Source organism: Cuculus canorus, chromosome 1 (assembly GCF_017976375.1).
Source record: "Cuculus canorus isolate bCucCan1 chromosome 1, bCucCan1.pri, whole genome shotgun sequence".
Classification (NCBI taxonomy): domain Eukaryota; kingdom Metazoa; phylum Chordata; class Aves; order Cuculiformes; family Cuculidae; genus Cuculus; species Cuculus canorus.
In genome coordinates, this window is record NC_071401.1 from 5160226 (window position 1) to 5180216 (window position 19991).

General features: G+C 39.2%; 1 protein-coding gene across 1 annotated transcript in view; it reads right to left on the reverse strand.

Annotated features, from left to right (window-relative positions):
- The window catches only part of GUCY1A2 (guanylate cyclase 1 soluble subunit alpha 2), a 158676-nt gene that overhangs the window by 124929 nt on the left and 13756 nt on the right, over window positions 1-19991 (reverse strand). The window contains exons 2-4 of the mRNA XM_054056576.1: window positions 19843-19904; window positions 16031-16152; window positions 2440-3158 (exon numbers count right to left, since the gene is read on the reverse strand). Of these exons, the coding sequence (XP_053912551.1) occupies window positions 2440-3158; window positions 16031-16152; window positions 19843-19904 (903 nt within the window). The remainder of the gene's footprint in view (window positions 1-2439; window positions 3159-16030; window positions 16153-19842; window positions 19905-19991) is intronic.

Consider the following 19991-nt stretch of genomic DNA (forward strand, 5'->3'; position numbering starts at 1 on the left):
GACAATAAATAGCATGCAGGTCCCAAGGCTCACTCTATTTTTTTCATTTAGGCAATAGAATCATAGAATCATTTAGGTTGGAAAAGACCCACCATCTGCCTTGTTGGTCTTCCCCTGATTTTAACACATGAACACTCAATCCTATATTAAGGACCTGAGCATGACATAACAGTATCGCCATGTCACTTCTCTCAAAATCTATGTAAGCAAGGCAACCGTAACCTCTGAATCTGTCTAACATAAGGAAGAATTTCTTCACCATGACAGTTGTGAGGCACTGGCACAGGTTGCCCAGGGTGGTTGTGGCTGCCCCATCCCTGGAGGTGTTCAAGGCCAGGTTGGCTGGGGCCTTGGGCAGCCTGGTCTGGTGGGAAGGTGTCCCTGCCCGTGGAAAATGTGTTGGAACTGGATGACCTTTAATATCCCTTCCAACCCAAACTATTCTATGGTTCTATGATTCTATGATCTGTGCAACCTTAATTTCAGGAACAAAAATGAGTATCTAGTGAAATGCATCACGTCCTGAGGTTCATTTAACTACTCACAAAAATTCATTTGACGACTCACAAACAGAAACAGTTAGAAAACAGTTAGAAAAAAACAGTTAGAAACTGTTAGGAAAAAAAAAGCGGTGAGTCAAAAGAAAACATCTCTTCAGCTAAATTGACATTCTCAAATGAATTCCCATGTCAGCAGCACAACATTTACCTCAGGTTCCCTGCACGTTACCATCATCCTTTTCTCTCTCATTTACACTTTACTGTTCAAGATACAACTTTTTGCCTAACTGCTGGTAGACAAAAAATTTCCTTTACTGCCATTCCCTTTTACCTTTCTCAAGAAAATTTGAATCACTACTACTGTGCCAGTGCTAACACTTGTTCGGGGTTTGACTCTACACATGACCTTAAGGCGGAGAGGGTCACTCTCCTGAATGGTAGCTTGGCCCATCACTGATCCAATTCATTGCCCACCTGTGATGACAGATGGTACAAACCACAGCAATGATGCAAGGATTCACTCAGAGCGGCACATATTGATGGTACAGAACAAGCTTTTGAAATTAACAATCACTTTCCAAGCTGGCTGCTAAAACCCACCTCCAGCGAGTTCCACTCCCTGCTACCTCTCCTAGGAATAAGCCACAAGCATATGAAACATGCCTAGGTAAGAGGATGTTTTGTTTGCTAGTTTAACTTGTAATTAGATAGGAAAAAAGTTGAATTGCATCAATTCATACAAAGTGAAAAGAACTAGTTTGTTTCTCTTTGGGAAACATGTTGTTTCCACAGGAAAATGCAGCAGAGATGTTTATTGGTGCCAAAGGGTACCAAAGAGGAGCTGGAAACGTTGCTGCTGTCAAAAGCGGCTGTATTTTGAAAACAGCTCAGTATGCAGCTACCATTGGAGACTTTCTGAATTTCTGGCCCAGTGTAGGTAGCAAAACAGAGGTGGAATTTTTGAAACTACACCCAGAACACCGGAAGTGTAAATGTGTTACCCACAGGCAGAACTTAGGTGTCTAAAGTATCTAATGTGATTTGAATACTATCGACTGTTATATCTTAAAATCCCTGAAAATCAATAGTTCCTTCACATAGGGCAGCAGTATTTCCAACACTCTCACACACGGGCTTTCAATATAAGCATTAAGTATAAGTACTTCGTTGCATAAAGCTGGAACGCAACTTCACACCAAAAAGTTTTCCCATAATTCAAGGATATGCAATGAGACAAGCACCATCCAACCTTTGGAGAGGTCCACTCTAGAAGACGTGTTCTCAACTTACTCACCTGGGATGCACTGAACCCAACGTAGGGCTCACTAGTTAAGATAGCTCAAAACATTGAGGGAAGAGGCAGCGTAGGAGGACAAGTGCCTACTTAAATGACTGGAAAGCATTAAAAATGGCATTGGTCCACTTACAGTTCTGGTTCCCTTAAGTGAAGGGTGAGAGATAAGAAGCAACACAGAGGAAAGCAGCATTTTGAAATAAGGAAGTAGAATATAATAAAGCAGCAGTGTGAACCCTGCAGTGAGCAGCTTTCAGAAAACAGACTGAAAACTATTCTCTAGTAAATGGTTTAATAACTATTATTGTTATCATAATATAGCTGGAGTGAAATTAAGGATTAGATATGGGCATTATGTAAAACTCCTCACTCTTTTGATTAAAATGCACTACTCAACTCCACAGCTGAATATTCAGCTCCACAATTTTCTGAATGGCAATGTCACAATTTGCTACGACATCACAGGCTAAGCTTGTAAATAATTTACAAAAATATTCACTTGGGTGAGGAATGCCATTTCACCCCTGTTTACAAGGCATAAGTGAGCTTCCCGAGTATACAGCATTTGAGCTACTTCTCTCTTAATAAATAATCCTCTCCCATCACATGTATAAAATGCATCTCCTTCCAAATTAATGTTCTTACCTTATCTTTACTTTCAGAGCCAGAATCCTCAAGTTTGGTCCGAATGACAAAAGGAGTAGATAATCTCAGGAGAACTCGTTCAAATGTGGCACTGATTTTAGGGGAAACTATGTCGAAGCAGTCTTGGAATTTCAGAGTTTTATGAGTGTCACATCTGAGCTGCTTCCTAAGACCTTCTCCAAGCTGGAGAACCAGCATGTTTGGATCAAACATCAGGTGAAAGGGGAAAGCTCTGCAGAAGGTGCTGATGCTAATCCTCAGGTCTAAGGGGGACTGGGAAGTTCCCGGTGGAAGTGCTTTTGTGATATTTGCATTTTCACATTCTTTGATAAGAAAAGTCAGACAGCTGCAGTTACCTGGGTTCATCCCCTCTGAACACAACTTATCATTAGCGACCTGCTCTACTTCCACTTCCAAGTGATAAATCTTCTTTGCTGCTGCCTTGATCATTCCCATCATTGCAAATCCCACGATCTGATGTGGGTGAAAGTAATGAAGCATGAGATTGCCTTCAGGGAGCTCTTTGCATAGGAAAGAAGGGGATTCCAGGGTGGCCTGTCTTCCAAATGAAGTTCTAATATGCTCCAGCAAAGCATCAAAGCCATTGAAGAAGTCTTGAAGGGTTCCACCTACTGCTCGAAGAACTCTTTCGTTTTCATCAAAGCAGATATTGAAGAATTCCTCCCCAAACTTTTCTTGCATTTCCTCAAACTTCAAACCTATAGGAGAATAAGACACTCATTATCAACATTATATTGCCACTGTGTCCCATTTTTCCTTTGTTCTCTACATGCTCAGTATTTTCCCAAGCCAGTCAGAGTGGATTTTTCACTGGATACTTAACCATCAGACTGTTTTCTCTGGTGGCTGGGAATAACCCTAGAAGCCATTTTGGCATTTCGTTTTAAACCCTCATGTTTTAAGGTCACTGTCCCTGGCAGCTAGTTGTGGGGTTTAGACTTAACTGTCTCCTCTTCCCACCTAGAAGTCAGGATACATCATAATTTCCCTGACTTTTGCAGGTCAGATGCAGTCCATTGTGCAACCATGGGTGCATCCCTTCCATTGTTGACTGAGCCTCAAATGAGGCTTCTGCTTTTATAGCCCCTCTGTTCACTGCTTCTGCGAGGGATCCAGCTCTTACCAACTTGAAGAAAAAGCTGCTGGGACTCAAAGTCAGGCCTTTGGCTTTCAATAAGCAATCTAAAGACCTGTAGTGAGACAATGCTTTAGTAGCTCAGGAAGAGGGACTGTGGGCTTTGACGTTGTTTTCAGACAAAATACTTTTCTCATTATAGGTATTGGGCACTGCCAGAGGATACAAAGGAATAATTGCTTCTTTTTTATTATCTGCATAGGATAGCAAAGCCTTTCTATTTTAGGTTTCTACACCTCCCCATGTTTCAAAAAAAAAAAAACCAACCTTGCTTTACAGTGTGATATAAACTAATAGTAGATGGGACAGCTCTGTGATATCTCATAATGTCACTTCAAGCCTCCATCACAGAAATTCAAAAGATTTTGATTCACAGAGGTGATAAGGCTGGTATTACTCAAGGAATGAAAAAATAACAGTGATGGAAGTGGTATAAAATTTTACACCAGTTTGTCATTTACCATTTTACAAATAACCTAGAAAAAATAATTTTGAGATGGTTATTAAGCATTTTCCTCTGTCTCATTTTAGGGAAGACATGCTCTGTTAAATCTCATCTGTATATAATCCCTATATCACACAGCAGAGGTACAAAATGTATTGAGTATGTTTGTATTGTACTAAGGTATAATAGAAGAAAAAGAAGTATGAAACAGCTGTAAGTGAATTGCAATTATCTGGCAAGAGTTTTCAAAGGAAATTAATATAGGAATTAACAACATAGTTCCTCCAGTGTACTGAAATAGATCATATTTCAGTGAAACAAACACCTTACAATTAATCTTTAATTCTAACAGAAATGAAGGACATTCCTAAGGGCATTCCACTTATTTCCTAAGGGCACTGCAGGCCTTTATTTTAATATGTATTCAGCATGCTTTAAAACACTGATAAGATCCCAGGGGATCACCAGCTTCTCATTGTTTGTTTGAACTGCTTGTAGGCTTTTAAATTTGGAAGAAGTGTAAGATTAGTGACTTTCATGCCCAAAAGGTATAACAGGGATCAGAAGTCATTCATCCATTATTTGCAGACAATAACCTTTGATCATCACAATGCAGTGTCTGAACTGACTATGCTCACAGGTACAGTTATAACAATATTCACAAGTGTTTTGAGCTTTCCACACCTTTTCAAATTATCTGCAACAATAGTTTTGTCTGGACCTCAGATGTGATTAATAGTGGATTAAATTGCATTAAATTGCATATATAAACAGGGTAACAGGAAGACATGACCAAGCATATTTTATGAAAGAAGTAATAGTAATAATTTGGGAAAGATCATTCAAATGTCATTAGTCATAATCAAGTTTGGTCACTAAACTAGGTTATTACAAAAATATTCCCAGGATCTTTTATGACCACAGATGGTCAAATCTGCAGCTAAGCCAAAAGAAAGTACCTCTGGTACACAATGCCCCCTAATATCCTGACTCAGAGGACAGTGTGCCAATTCCTGACTCACTACCACTATGTCTGCATAACATCGTATCGCAATATTGTCCATAAAAATACGGTTACAGAACTACGTAACGTGCCACGAAGCTGCCCAAAACAACAGCATAGGTGGGTTGTCTTCAAAGCATTAAACTACAGTAAAACAGTCAATTGCCTGCGCACCACTAACTGAAAGTAGGATATACAGAAGTGACAACTTGTGTACTTTACAGCTGCATATGCAAGCCTTGTCTCATTATGATTAGCAGGAGTTGCATCTCAGTATTCAGCCTAAGGTTTTGCTTATTGTCTTAAATTGGTCTTGTCCTCCCTGGAGGACTGGACTCCGGAGGACTGGCTGTTCAATCTGGACGCAACGTACTGGCTCCAAGCAACATGAATTATACTATGCAGTTCAGGTCAGTGGCCCGCCTTGAGGACATGCCACTAGTTTTAAAAACATGTTAGCTTTGAATTGAATTACACACAGTAGCAGCAGAAAATCGGAATAGCTTGAAATAGAAAAATGGATATATCCAAGCCTGACCAAACTGCTGGTCTGTCTTAGGAATTTTTTCTCTAAGAATAGACACTATGAGAACCTGAGAAAATTAAACAAAGTCAGGTAGCCTACTAAAGCAAACAAGTATAATACACCTATTGGGGAAGTTTCTTCTTCAGCCTTACCAATAAGAGGTCAATTTTTGCTTGAAGCACGATGTTTTTTCTTTAAATCAAAAATCTTTATTTAAATTCTTATTATTCAAACACACACAAAGTATTTTTTTCTCTATTCCCACAAAGCTCTTGGCTTCAATGATGTACTGGCATGAAGTTGCACAAAATACTTCATCTGTATTTTCACTGACTTATTCCTACCTCTTCTATTGAAACAAATGATGAACAGAAGCACACATTTATCTAACATTAATTCTATATATTTCATCATAACCTTTCCATTTACTACCATATAAATGATCAAAATCTTTTGAATGTCTTCTGTGGAATTTCTCCCTACCCTTCTTTCTATACTTACTGGATCTGTTTAGCTTTCACTAGACAACAGAAATGATCATTACCGTCACAAAGAGAGAAAATGTCAGACTGCATCAGATTGATATTCAGCTGCTCTGAGATTTTGTCTTAGCCATGACTGATATCTGACGTTATAGAAAAACTGAAAAAATTGATGGAAAATAAAAAAAAACAAACTTGGTTTTGAGTAAGCTCCTCCCTAACTGAGTAGACGTTTAGCTTATTCACTGAAATGGATGGAAATACCAGATCAGGAGATAGTTTTATTACATATAGAAAAACCTGCTAAGTAAAAAACATTCCTAGAATGCATTGACTTTATAGTGCATTCTTTACGACATTCAGAGACTTCCATAGGACAGTTATTATCTTTAAAAATTACATTCGGCATAATTTTCAATTCCAACATATTCAGTATTTCCTTTGTCTTTCCTTTTATTTTGAGAAAAGAAAAACAATGTCATTAGAATAATCTTACTTATAACCTTCAGGTCATATATCTGCATAAACAGTCTAATCTTTTCAAACTCCTCTCACACTGAATTCTTTCTCTACATCTCCATTTTGTTTTCATTTTTATTTTGCAATGGAATCATTCAAATTGAAGATGGCACTGAAAATGTAAGTCAACTTCTGTTCACTAAAATGGATGACTTGCTATTCATTTCTGGAAAGCTGGCATTTCCATTCTTTCTTTTTCACTATGGACCTCTCATCAAACTTTTCATTCAGCTGCCCAGAAAAAAAAAACAACAATGTGAGATCTTTATGTGTGTCCAGCACTTCAAATACAGAGGCCACTGCACTCCCATATCACCTCATACATGACCCCAGTGACCACAGACACGGCTTCCTAATGGACACTAGCTTGCAAATGGGAAGTAGGAAAAAGTCTTCCTTAGCCTCACGAAGATGCTTCACTGAACCATAGTGATACAAAATAAACCAAAATTCATCCCAACGCTCTCTGCTGTTGTTCCAGTGAAGCCATTTGTTATTTTGAGCTTCTGCTGTTTACTAACCTTCTATTAATATACCAAATGAAATTCTAAAAATTCATCAGTCTCAATTTACTTTCCTCTTGGAAAGTGATCTACAGTGTCCCTACCACTTCATTCACTTCTGGAAGAGGACAAATCACGTGTCTTTAATGTTTTTTTTTCCCCTCAGTAGTTTTTGTTGCTTTTTGTTATAATGCCATTTTTATTCTAACTTATACTGGAGAGCAATTATATATACACATTGTAGAAGGAAACTGAGGTAAAGCAACACTAGAATGGGCCTCCTTTACAAAGCACTTTAGGATCTATGACAAGAGTACTATAAAAGTTATATTATTATCTTTCAAGAATGTGTCTCGAATACCTTTAAGGAAAAGATTGATTCAAAATTATCACAGCCTTTAAGCACAGGCTTAAAGTACAAACCAAGTATTTCACTGAACTGGAGCAGGAACAGATGACTTCACCCTGTAACAAAATACTAGTAAAAGGTCCTTCTTCTTTTCAGTAGTTTCTGTAAACTTTAAACCCACTACAAAACGCCAACAACACTATAGAGTATTTCTAAGCATTTTGTACATTTCTAAGTGGAGAAATTAGACAGGAATCTGTTCTCATAAAGACAATCACAAATCATAGGCTTTTCAAAAACAAATAGAAGATCAAACGATAAAAACAACAAAGTAATCCATTAACTTGCAGAGCATGCAGAAGCAGTTACAAGCCATCCAATTCTTCCTTAAAGTACATCATGGAGACAATGGCTGCAGAGTGACCAGCATCTGATTCCTTTGGCATAGAAAAATACCTAAAAAGGATATACCTATTAAGATACCTATTAAGATACCTATTAAGAATTTGTAAACATCGAACATTAATTCAATATGCAATTCCAGAACTCATGCTGTGGATGGAAACAGAATTTTCCAACTACAATTATAGCAAATACCTCCCAAATGTGTTTTGGATTAGCAGATTTTTGGAGTGAATAAGATCATTATTCCTTAAACAGCCTTTTGGACAGAAAGCCAAGTACCAGGTCAGAATTCCAAAGCATAATTTAAAGATGGAAGGGAAAGCAACATTTATTCTCTCAATAAAAAGGTTTTGATGTGTACAGGCTAACGCTGAAGGTACATTAGATGAATCATTTGGCTTGTAACTGAGGCTAATTATTACATAAAGGACTTTGATCTTACTTCATTATGATGGTGAATTTATATTATCCCAAGAATCTAGATATTTAGATATACCAAAATAGTTGATAGTACCGTTTTTACTGGGTTTTAAGTAAATACAATAACATCATTTTATGTCTTCATACGTGGTTTTGTCATAACTGTAAAATTTGTACTAAATTTCCTTACAGGGCCTGCCTATTTCAAGATTCCATAAAATAAAACCAGTAATTATTGTTAAAAAGAATTCCTCACACTCATTCACATATAATACTTGTTTTACTCAATTTTAATGAGGTGTTTTCTTTCCTTATTAAAGGGACGGTTTCCCCTGACAAATGATGCTTAGAAATATCATTGTAATTACCACCTCTTGGAGACGACTTGATCACCTGCACTCAGCCTATGTGTAAAGGATTCTGCTTCAAACTACTGACACAGGAAGCTCAGCTGAGCTACTAAGAACAGGCAATTTTCTTTTTTTCCCCATGTAGCACTTTCAGTAGCAGTCAATTCTGCATGCAAAGTCAAGCTGTCTGAAGGAAGACTATCATCACTTTGTGTGCTCCATCACATCCAGGAAATGTCACTTCTTAAATGTGCATAGGTTTTATTAAATGCAAACTTCAATCACTAGGTTGGTGATTCTTAAAAATAAGGCAGATACAGTCTGTTTCACGTTGACACTTGAGATCAAACAGCAATAAGACCAGAGGTTATTTTAATTTTCTTTTGCATTAGAATAAGCATATATGTCTTTGAATTGACATCGGGAGCAAAATATCACTTCTTGGAAAGAATAAAATGGTAATGAAATCAAAAACTTTTCCCATGAAAAGCAAAATCATCTCTCATAAATCCTCACACATACAAAAGGCTCAATTCAGCTGACTAAATATAGAAATCTAATGCTACTTGAGACTTCATAAGGCACCCAAGACATCTACAAAAGAACTAACAGTAGTCACATCTGCCAGGATATGGGACTTAAGGAAGACCAACACATTTTTGAAGGTTTGACAGAGGCCACACAAGACACTCCACAGCACCTAAAATAATGGCAAACACCTACATTTAGTCAATGAATCATACCCAGAATGTCTTCTACTTTAAACAGACTTCTACAAGATGTTATTGTAGATCATAACATCAAACTGCTTACTGACTACTGGTAGTTCATCTGCTTTCTAACAATAAATAGCTCTGATTTGAGAGGACTGGGACGTCTAAGGCCATTTCGTATAAACATTTGTCATTTTCTAATTTAGACATACTCATTTCAGTTTTGAAATCACATTAATTATGTGATTTTTGTTTAGCATACTTTTTTATTGCCAGTGCGCTGTAACATCTGCTAAATAATAGGAGTCCTGTGTGTTTAGCTTCGACTCCCCCAGGATAGACTTCCGAGTATTAAAATCCATTAGTATCGCCTGTCCTCTGGGCCATGTAACATTTCCTTTTACACCATTTGTAAATCAACAATTTTAATTATAAATCAGGCTACGTATCCTAAATTAGTTGCATTCTAATGACTATCTGCAGTTCTTAGCTCAAAGGAAAAGGAAAGTGATAGTAATTTATGTGCTTTAGATACATAAGCATTTACAGTTTTCAGATACCTGCTGAGCAGCCAGCATGCCAAAGCTTTGTCCTTCTTTTCCAATTACATCACTTGGTCTAATCTCACTATAGGCTAACATCTGTCCTGGGATCTCCTTCTCAGCATATTTCCTGCCTCTTCAAATATGGCATTTCTCAGCAGTGATGCACTGTTATTATTTAATAGTTACCAGAATGATCCCATATTTATTCCTCTTGAACTGCAGCATACGGGCAAGAGAAGAAACTTTCTTCCTTTCTTAAAAACACAGATCTTCAACTTTGACAAACATAAAGAAAACAAATGACTTCTATAGAATTATGCTCTTTGCACTAAATGAAGGAACAGCCCTGTAAGATATATTTAGGTATGAAGTGATTTGCTCTATATAAAGCAGCCTACCGCACATATCTTCTTCAGTGGTGACAAGGAAATGTCACTCAGAGCAAGATCTCTCTAAACCTTTGCACCAACAATAGATTCCACCTCCTCTTCATCTTGGGGAGACCGGATGCAGAAACATGATTTATCTCCCTGATGGGACAGGGCTCTGGGCTGAGATTCCACATAACTTATGACCAGCGGATTCGGGAATCCTCGTCACTGCGGCATATCATCCTCCAAACGGAAGATGCCCATAAATATATTCACTTAGAAACGACAAAGAAGCGAAGTCCCCAGGCCACTCAGAGGCAAAATAAAGAGGATAAGCATTATTATTAACCCGTAAGTTAAGAAAAACAGGAAAAATTCTTGTAGTACCTTTAAGTCCACATGTGGAGCTGACTTAGCAGCCACTGATGTACACTGTGCATTGTTTAAGGAAAACAAGGTAATTGTACTAAGACTTCAGAAGTCAAATTTTTAAAACAGATGAAAAAGAATTCTGTCACAAATTTTTTTTTCTTGAATAAAAAATTGTAAGAAAATGTTTTTCTGTATCTTCAGCAATGAAAAGTCAAACAGGTGCAATTATTTCTCCAGGTCCCCTTGTTGAAACAACCATCTGATACAAGTGCATTTGTAAATTCAGGCTGTGGACCCAAGGATTTGCATGTGCTATTTATGCAGTGTATATTGCATGGTGCTACAGAACATGTGATTTAGATATTGTAGTCTAATTCAGAAACAGGCTTTCAAAGACAAAATTTCTTCCATGCTGTTAAAGATTGGATATGAACATTTCTTCTGCTTTGTAAATTTTGCACAAAAGATTTTTTAATATATATTTCTGAATTCAAGTTTCTTTGCATTAGTTTTACTATCAAAGTTATGATGGATTATAGAGTTCCTCAGCAAGATGCAAAGAAGCTCCAAAAGAAATACCAGTGACATTTAAAGGAAAGCAGTTTAATCCCTTCATGAAAGTCCCTTTCTTTTTTTTTTTTTTTGTGAAGGATTGAAGTAATAGTGAAAAATAGTTTACATCCACAAAGGCGATATTAATTGTGTGTAGTGTTTGAAAAGAGTGTGTGGACGAGATGAGGTGAAAGCTGTACAATTTTTATATAATCTGTGCATTTGGGATGTGTGAAACATCAAGGGATATATCAGAAATACACAGTGGGGTTGAAAAATGAAAACGAGGCATTTCTCAGTTGCTTTGTAAAGCTCAGTACCACAGACCTGCTTGGAATATCTGTGAAACAGATAAGCAGGAGACAGATCATGAAGGCTTTATGTCCCAAAATAAATTCCCTACAGTAGGAATTACAGACTAACAAATTAAAAAAAGTTTTCATTTTCCTGTTGCCAAAGTTTTAATTTGGAACTGCCTGAAAGTCTTCTCCTTTATTCAGACTAGTTGCAATTAAGTCAAAATGCACACTTTAATCTTAATTGAAATGAAATTTTAAATTATGGGCACAAAAGCTGCCTCAAACAAGATTTGGTTGTCATTGCTCAAAATGTTGAATGTACAAATTGTACAAAAATGTCCTTGCTTTGACAAGGTCAAAATCTGAACAACACTGACATATGGTTTAAAGGATTAGGAAAAAAAATAAATAAATACTTGTATCTCTATTATGCAGATGGTAAATTGAGGCACAGAAAGAATAAAAACCTGCCCAAGGTCAAATTAGAAATCTCTTCTGATACAGTCTGTAACATACCTCAGTGTATATTCATACTCACCTAATAAAGAAATGTGGTCGTCATCCACATAATATAGTTCAGCATAGGAATCTTTTTTCTTATCATTGTTTCTAAAATAAGTTCAAACTAACAACACTAATCTGCTCTGCTCAGCTAGCCTGCTAAAAGCATTATCTGTGTCAACAGGATAAAACATACCAGTGCTTATTCTTTGAGATGCTTTATATCCAACTAGGAACTTCATAAAGACTCCCTTTAGAAGCTAAGATTTCTCTCCTCTTTTTCCCAACTTCCAACATATTGTCACTTGTTTTTCCTTTGGATGATAATTTATGAAGGGCACTATAAAAGCATGCACACACCGGCTAAAGAAAACTGACTCCATCATAAACCTGTCTGGACTATTTTAAAAAGGATAAAGAATTAAATTAAATATTCCAGCCACAGAAGCTGTCACCACAAAGGAAAGCTGTGCCATTGATCTACTATCAAATCTAGTACCAAACATATTTTACGTGGCTCCCTTAACTACGGTGGATTACAACAGGAAGAGTTCTATTGATGTCTAGACTTGTAGCGGGAGCAACTCAGTGAGGAGACAAGAAGAATCAGGTCCTTTCGCTGCAGGAAGACGGTGTCACACTTTGGTGAAACCTTGACAGGAGGCAAATTTCAATATTCATACATGATAAATCACATGCATCGAGCTGAGCACACAGCTTGCAGTCAGCACTTCGCAGCGAGCTGTGTAAGCACCAGGACCACAGTGCAAAGCACCTACTCACACTCTTCCAAGCTTAATAATGATCTCAGCATTTACTGTCTTCTGATGAATAAGGAATGCCAGATGACTATTTTAGAGGCAGTTAGAGGCTCAGGAGAGAGCAGGAGGATTCTTCCAAGCACCTTTAAGAAAACTTTTTTCCAGCCCTAGAGATCAAGTCCCTGTTATCACTCACATAAATAAAATGAGAGCTAGACTTGGTTCAACAGCTTTCAACAGCTAGAACTTGGTTCTAGCTTTCAGTATAGTCTGATTTACTCTTGTCTCCTGTTTCAACAATGTCAGTTGCTCTGGGTACACACAGCAGTGGTTGTGTCTTTCTTGCATTGAAGCAGCTCTCACTAATCCTTATTCAACCATGAAAATGGCTGTGTATATGAGAATCAATTACACAGCCTCCATTAATTATTTACCTGTTGTGATAGGAGCTACAATTAAAAAGAAGCAGCTAGTTTTACTGCTTATTCCCTTATGTTACTGTTCCAGATAAGGAGAAAGGAAGAAGTACTGCTTTTAAATTATTTCAGTGTTTTGCTCACACTGATTTCTTTTTTGCTATGAACTTAAAATCATACATTAAAAATGAGCTTTTCCAAGAGGAAGTCTTTGCAAACTTATTTTGAAGTCCACTTCAATAATTCCCCAAGACAGTAATGTCCAAACGTTATCCCTACACTGTGATCCAAACAGTCCAATCTGCTTCTGACACACATCTGCTGTGACAATACCACTAAAAAACTAGGCTGCGCATTACTCAGACATGCTCAGGGACCAGAAATAACATATTGATTTAAAATCACTCTGAAAATATACTCATAAACGTTTCTTAGGACACATATTTTGTGTCATGGTTAAGTAAGTATTGAATGTCTAATTTGTTTTTATATTAATATGCAGATGATAACATGAAAAGGCTTTGTTTCTAAGCATTTGTTTTCTAGCATTTGTTTCAAAGAGTTAGCATTCAATTATTTAAAAACGCAAATGAAAAAATACGGTAATTAATACTGCACATATTTACACTATAATTTGTTCTAAAAGCTCTCCATGACTAAATGTGCAAAAGTGCCATGTACAGTCTCTTCCTAGCAGCAGTTAAAGGGACTCAGAATCTCCCTGGCAGCACCTAGCATCTTGCAGAATAAAGCACCTGACGCCAAAAAAAAAAGCATTTGGAGTGTTAGTGAAACACAGTCACCTCTCAAGTAGAACATGTCGGGTGTTTCACAGAGTGTACCAAGTCTGTTTAACAGTTTGATAGAAAAGACAGACATGCAATGCATATACTTCCAAAAGGACTTTAAGTCAGCAGGATACAATGGTCCAGACTGCAATGTGGGCAGAATATCACCTTACCATATTCCCCTGATATGGAACATAAATCATATCTTTATCATACAAGGTCAGATTTCAGCGTTGTGCCTCCTTTTGAAGAAAAATCTCTCTAACTGCATAATCCCATAAAAATGTCACAGGTTTACTCTATATATTACCACCTCAAAGGAAACTTGCTATGAATCAGAATGCTATCTTTTGTACCATCCACCCCAACCTCAGCAGCCTACCAAGACCTCAAACAGAAAAGTAAAGAGAATTTCAACACTGCAAGAAATGCAGCCCCAAGTATTGTGAATGCTATATAACAGTCCAGAGGAAATAAAAAGCTCAGTATTCAACTAGCAAAAATGTCACCGAGGTATCAACAACTGCTTCGGTTTAGCTAGGCCAGAATCAGAGAGGCTTTCAAGCTCATAGAGACCCCATGAGTTGGGTGGTCATTCTAGCCAGGCTGCTCATCATAGCTTTACCGAGTTGGGGTTTGAGGGCAGAGACTGCACACAGGTTGCCTCTTTGGGCAATCTATGCCTCTGCCTAAATATCGTTACGAGGAATAATACCCAGTTTGAATGTCTGCCTTTTCAACCCAGGGCTGCTGTCTCTTGCCCTTCCATGCTGCACCACCATGAAGAGCCCAGCTCCCTCTCCTTGAGGACTTCCCCACAGGCTGTGGGGACTGCTGTTATGTCCTCTCAAAGACATCTCTGCTCCAGGCTGAACAAGCCCAGCTCCCCTAGCTTCTCCATGGGGCAGGTACACCAGTTCCCATCATCTTGATGTCTTCAACTGAAATTCCTGCAGTTTATCAGCTTCTCTATGGTTTGGGACCCCTAATACTGGATTACAGTGGTGTAACAAGTACTGAGCAGAAGGGGATAATGAGTCCCTTTGATCTGTATCTCTGCTCCTCTTCATACAGCCCAGGCTGCCATTTCCATCTTTGTTGCCAGGACTCACTGCTGGCCAGTGTCCCTCTTGCTGGCCACTGCGACCCCCAGGGCCTTTCCCACAGAGAAACGACTGCAAGAACTCTCCATTTGCAAACTCTATGAAAGCAGCAGATGGCAAATGGCAGTGCTCCACAGCAGACGCCAGACAGCGGGCACACAGACAGCTATGATAGTTCAGCTGCTGTGCTGCAAGGGGGTGAGCTTTGGTTACTTGACCTCAGGACAGGAATAATACTGATGAACTCACTTTGACCAACATAGAATTATAGAATCAAGGGACCTTAAAGATCATCCAGTTCCAACCTTCTGCCATGGGCAGGGACACCTCCCACTAGATCAGGCTGCCCAACACCCCATCCAACCTGGCCTTGAACACCTCCAGGGATGAGGCAGCCACAACTTCCCTGGGCAACCTGTGCCAGTGCCTCACCACTCTCAGCATGAAAAAATCCCTCCTTATGTCTAGTATAAATTCAGTACCTATTGAGACAGCTGCACTTCAGTGATGGATGACACAACCTTGACATGTAAACTTTCTAATAGTTTATTGTAGCAAGGATTTTCCAATATGAATGTTAAGTTTGCAGAATGTTTCATGGCTCAGGTACATCCTGCTCTGTGTTTCCCAGGCCCTCTAACCATCAAGCCCATAGACAATAAGACTATTGCTTGCTCTGTAGAACCCCTATAAAACCAGTTCAGATAATTCCAAGATCAAGGCCTGCACAGATGCAAGTCCATTTGGACATAAAGCCTTTGAAACCTCTCTAATCACACATTGCACAATACAGATCCACTGACTCCACCAAAAATTGAGTCTTGATTTCCTCAAATGGACAAAATATATGTAGAAAAGGGGACAAATGTAACACAGTGCCCTGATATGTAGCTGCTTCCATCCTAATTTCTCTTTGCTGGAGCAATATTCTTCGGTTCATTGTTGGTATTAGGATGGTCAGTGAACTTCCCTTCCAATTAAAGGAAACAATTTCCCTTGAAAAATTACATACCAAGTACATTAGCCGTACACTGGAGAATTCCTGAGACATCTTCAGTTTCTTCATTGCCAGAGCAGTCTGTATAAGAGCATCTGTTTGATATATTGTGAAAGTTCTTCTCTGCATCCCTGTAACTAGTAAAAAAAAAAAAAAAAAAAGTAAAAAAGTTATACCACCTTCTCTTACAAATGCAAGGATGACAAATGTCTTTCAGAAGTGGTGGTAAAGAATGCCTTTATCTTCCCTTGTCTCCCTCCTCTTCTCTTCTACATCACCCCCTCTCCATTTGTGCATTATCACAGATGACACCATATTAGTAGCTTGGGTATCTCAAGTATCGTACTAAAATCTGAAATACTATCTATAATGAGAATAAAGGTATAAGAAAAAAATAGAACAAAAGGCCTGAGGCATGAAGGAGGGGAATGATACATATCTGTCTTACATATCATTCAACTGGGGTGTTGTCTACGACAAAGTTGTCCACTAAACTCCAAGCAAGATGTTTATGAGGCCTTGGTGAGTATCTAATAAGAAGAATAAATCTTGCATAGTACATTACATTAGCACTGCAAGTATAAAACCTAGCTTTCTTCGTTGACTATCTTCTGAAAACATCTCAACAGAAAGAAGAATGTTAGGCTGCAACTCACTATGCTATCAAGAATAAAGTTTGTGCTTTAGCCTGTTAAAGAAAAAATGAAAAGAATACCATCGCTGATGAAAGAGCTATGGTTCAACTGACAAGAAAGCAGCTACCATCTAAATTATTCTATTTGATTTAGTATTGCTGGATTGTTTTTCCTTAATTCAACAGAAAGAGAGAAGAAACTCAAAAGATGTTTAAACCAAAGATTTATGCAAGTGATAATGACAACAGAAGAGGAAATATGAGTGAACAAAATAATGCAGCACTGCTATACACTTGGCAAAATATACAATGCAGGGAGAAAAGCTTATCTAATGAGTATTTTATTAAGAGTTTTGTTATGCCTTCATATTTATTGATACTTCATAAATCATGAATAGCAGTTTTAAGGATTGGGCTCTTCATTTGGTTAACGTCCACAAAATCTCAGCAACTGCGCTGCCAGCACCTGTGGAAATGGACTACAACAGATTCAGATCCACACATCAGGTTACCCCCCCAACAGGGAAACTGGTTCTCCATGTGGAGTAAAGCAAATTGGGAAGAGTAGGCTACTCTTAGACAAGGAAAATCTGGTGGAAAGGGCTGCTGGCACGCTCTGCAGTGAGCTGCGTGGTCTGTACTGCCTTCCAGGTCTCCAGCAATGTCAAGCCACATGCCTTGCAGAAGGCCACATCCCGACACGCTGTCGGAGCTGACCCAGAGCCCAAAGTCACAGTCCAACTCCACTGCTACACCTCTTCAGCCAGTGTCAACAATTCCCTGAAGGACATCACAGCCACTCCTCGCCTCTGGTCTTGATTGGGATGGGACATTTGATAAACATTTACGTTGTATGGGGTGTTAAGGCCCAAGTGCTGGCAGGGAGGACTGAAGGGGATGCTAGGAGGACAGAATGGAGCAGCCTTGTGCTGAGCACAACTTCACTGCAGGGCTCAGTTGAACCCTCAGTCAAGATGGTGTTGAAGGGGTAAAGGAAGGGGAGAAGAATCTCTAGGTGCAAGAGCAGAGAGTCTGCTGCAGCCTGTGAAGAAGTCCATGGTGAAGCAGGTTGTCCCTCTGCAGCTCATGTGGAGCAGACAGCCACACCACAGCTTGTGAAGGATCCCATACAGGAGCAGGTGGGTATGCCCTGAATGAGGCTGCAGCCTGTGGACAGACTGTGCCAGAGCAGGGGAACAGCAAGAGGAGGATGGAGCAGCAGACAGGAGCTGTTATGGACTGACCACAACCCACATTCCCATATCCCTGTGCTTCTTGGGGCAGGAAGAGGTAGAAGAGTTGCATGTGTCTTTATCTCAACCTGTAAGTTTTTTTCATCATATTTTCTCCCCCTATTCTGTTGAGGACAGAGAGCAAGAGAGCAGAGCAGCTGTGTAGGGGTCTGGAAGGTAAACCCGAAACAGCAGGTACTGAAAGTAAAGACCACGGGGCAGGACAAATACAGGACATCTGCTACAGATAGATGCTACTTTACAAACTCACACTGATGTTCAAAAAACTGTATCACTGTATAAGTCACACGAGTTAGAGGTTTTCAGAGTGTCCTCATTTTAAATTCTCTCCACTAAAAAAAAGTACATCTAAGCCACATGTGGCCATAAATACAAAGATGTGTTATTATTGCACACGTGCTTTCCTCAAGGCACTGCCTCATTCCCTCAAGTCTCCTAATGTGAGACTCCAAGTAATTTTTTCAGCAACTGAAAAAATTAACAGCCAGAAGGCTTCTCCCCTCTGCCTGTTCCACAGTGGACATCACAACTACTTGTGAGACTACTTGTGGTCCCCTCACTGTCCTCAGGTGCCAGTCAGGTTGCTACTACTGCAGATATCACACGCCAAGCCAGGGCTCCCTTTGAATTTTAATGGAACACTGAGAAACAGGCAAGGACAACTCCCTCCAATGCAGGGAGCATTGAAACTATGTTATAAATTCTAAAAAGACCCTCAACACAGCTTGGAAAAAAATTCCTTTAGATCTGCATAATTAGATTCAGAGGACAGTTCTGAAACCCTCAAGGTAAGAAGGATATGAATCTGTTGGAACGAGTCCAGAGTAGGGCTACAAAGATGACTGGAGAGCTGGAGCACTTCCCATACGAGGACAGGCTGAAAGAATTGGGGTTGTTCAGCCTGGAGAAGAGAAGGCTCAGAGGAGACCTTATAGCGACCTTCCAGTACCTGAAGGGAGCTACAGGAAAGCTGGAGAGGGGCTATTCATAAAGGCTTGCGGGGACAGGATGAGGGGGAATGGGTACAAACTGGAGAGAGGCAGACTTAGACTGGACATTAGGAAGAATTTCTTCACTGTGAGAGTGGTGAGGCACTGGCACAGGTTGCCCAGGGAGGTTGTGGCTGCCCCATCCTTAGAGTTGTTCAAGGCCAGGTTGGATGGGGCATTGGGCAGCCTGATCTAGTGGGAGGTGTCCCTGCCAATGGCAGAGGGGTTGGCACTGGATGATGTTTAAGGTTCCTTCCAACACAAACTATTCTATGATTCCGTGCTTTATGATTCTGTAACTCTATGACAGCATTCTTCATTTGTCATATGGCACAGCTATTCAATGGCTGTAGAGATGCAGCCATTGTACTGTGACTCTGTTAGGAAAAAGTAAGCTATCTGCGACAATAAAACACTTGCGCAGGTAAGGAAAAGGTTGAAAGGAGACTATTTTACAGTGTGAGAATGCCTTAGTTTTCATGACTATAGTTGCTGTTACTTTCTTTTTAATCCTCAGTCATCTATTGATGTCGGCAATGAATTCTTGGGAGGTGGCTTTCAGCCCTGTTTCTGCAAAAACCTGCAAGCATGTAATAGTGTACGTATGTAACAACCAGTGATGCAGGATTTTGCAAGATTTCGAAGTCAGATCATAGCATAAACTACTCTTTCAGCATGCTCAGCTGGCTCTGTGAAGAGCAAACTGATACGTTTACAAAAAGATTCCCAGGAAACACTACTGTTAATGGAGTAGTCACGGACTGATGAGACTGCTTGGGTGCAGGACTGGACGGCTGTTTTATCATTCACATCCACAGTATGAATATTTATTCCAGAGCATCTATAAGAATTTGTGTGGAAAATTAAAAGCTTCTCACACAAGGCTGTGACCAGGGAACCACAGAGCAAAACATTACAACACACCTTTTACTACTTCACATTAACACTTACCCAATAACTTGATGCTCAAAATACTGTAGCGTCCTTTGAAGAGTTTGCCGAATGGTCTCAGGCTATGGAAGAATAAAAAAAAATACAAGATTAGTAAAGTCCAATACAGTTTAATTAACATGATCTATTAACACATTATTTTTCTCCAG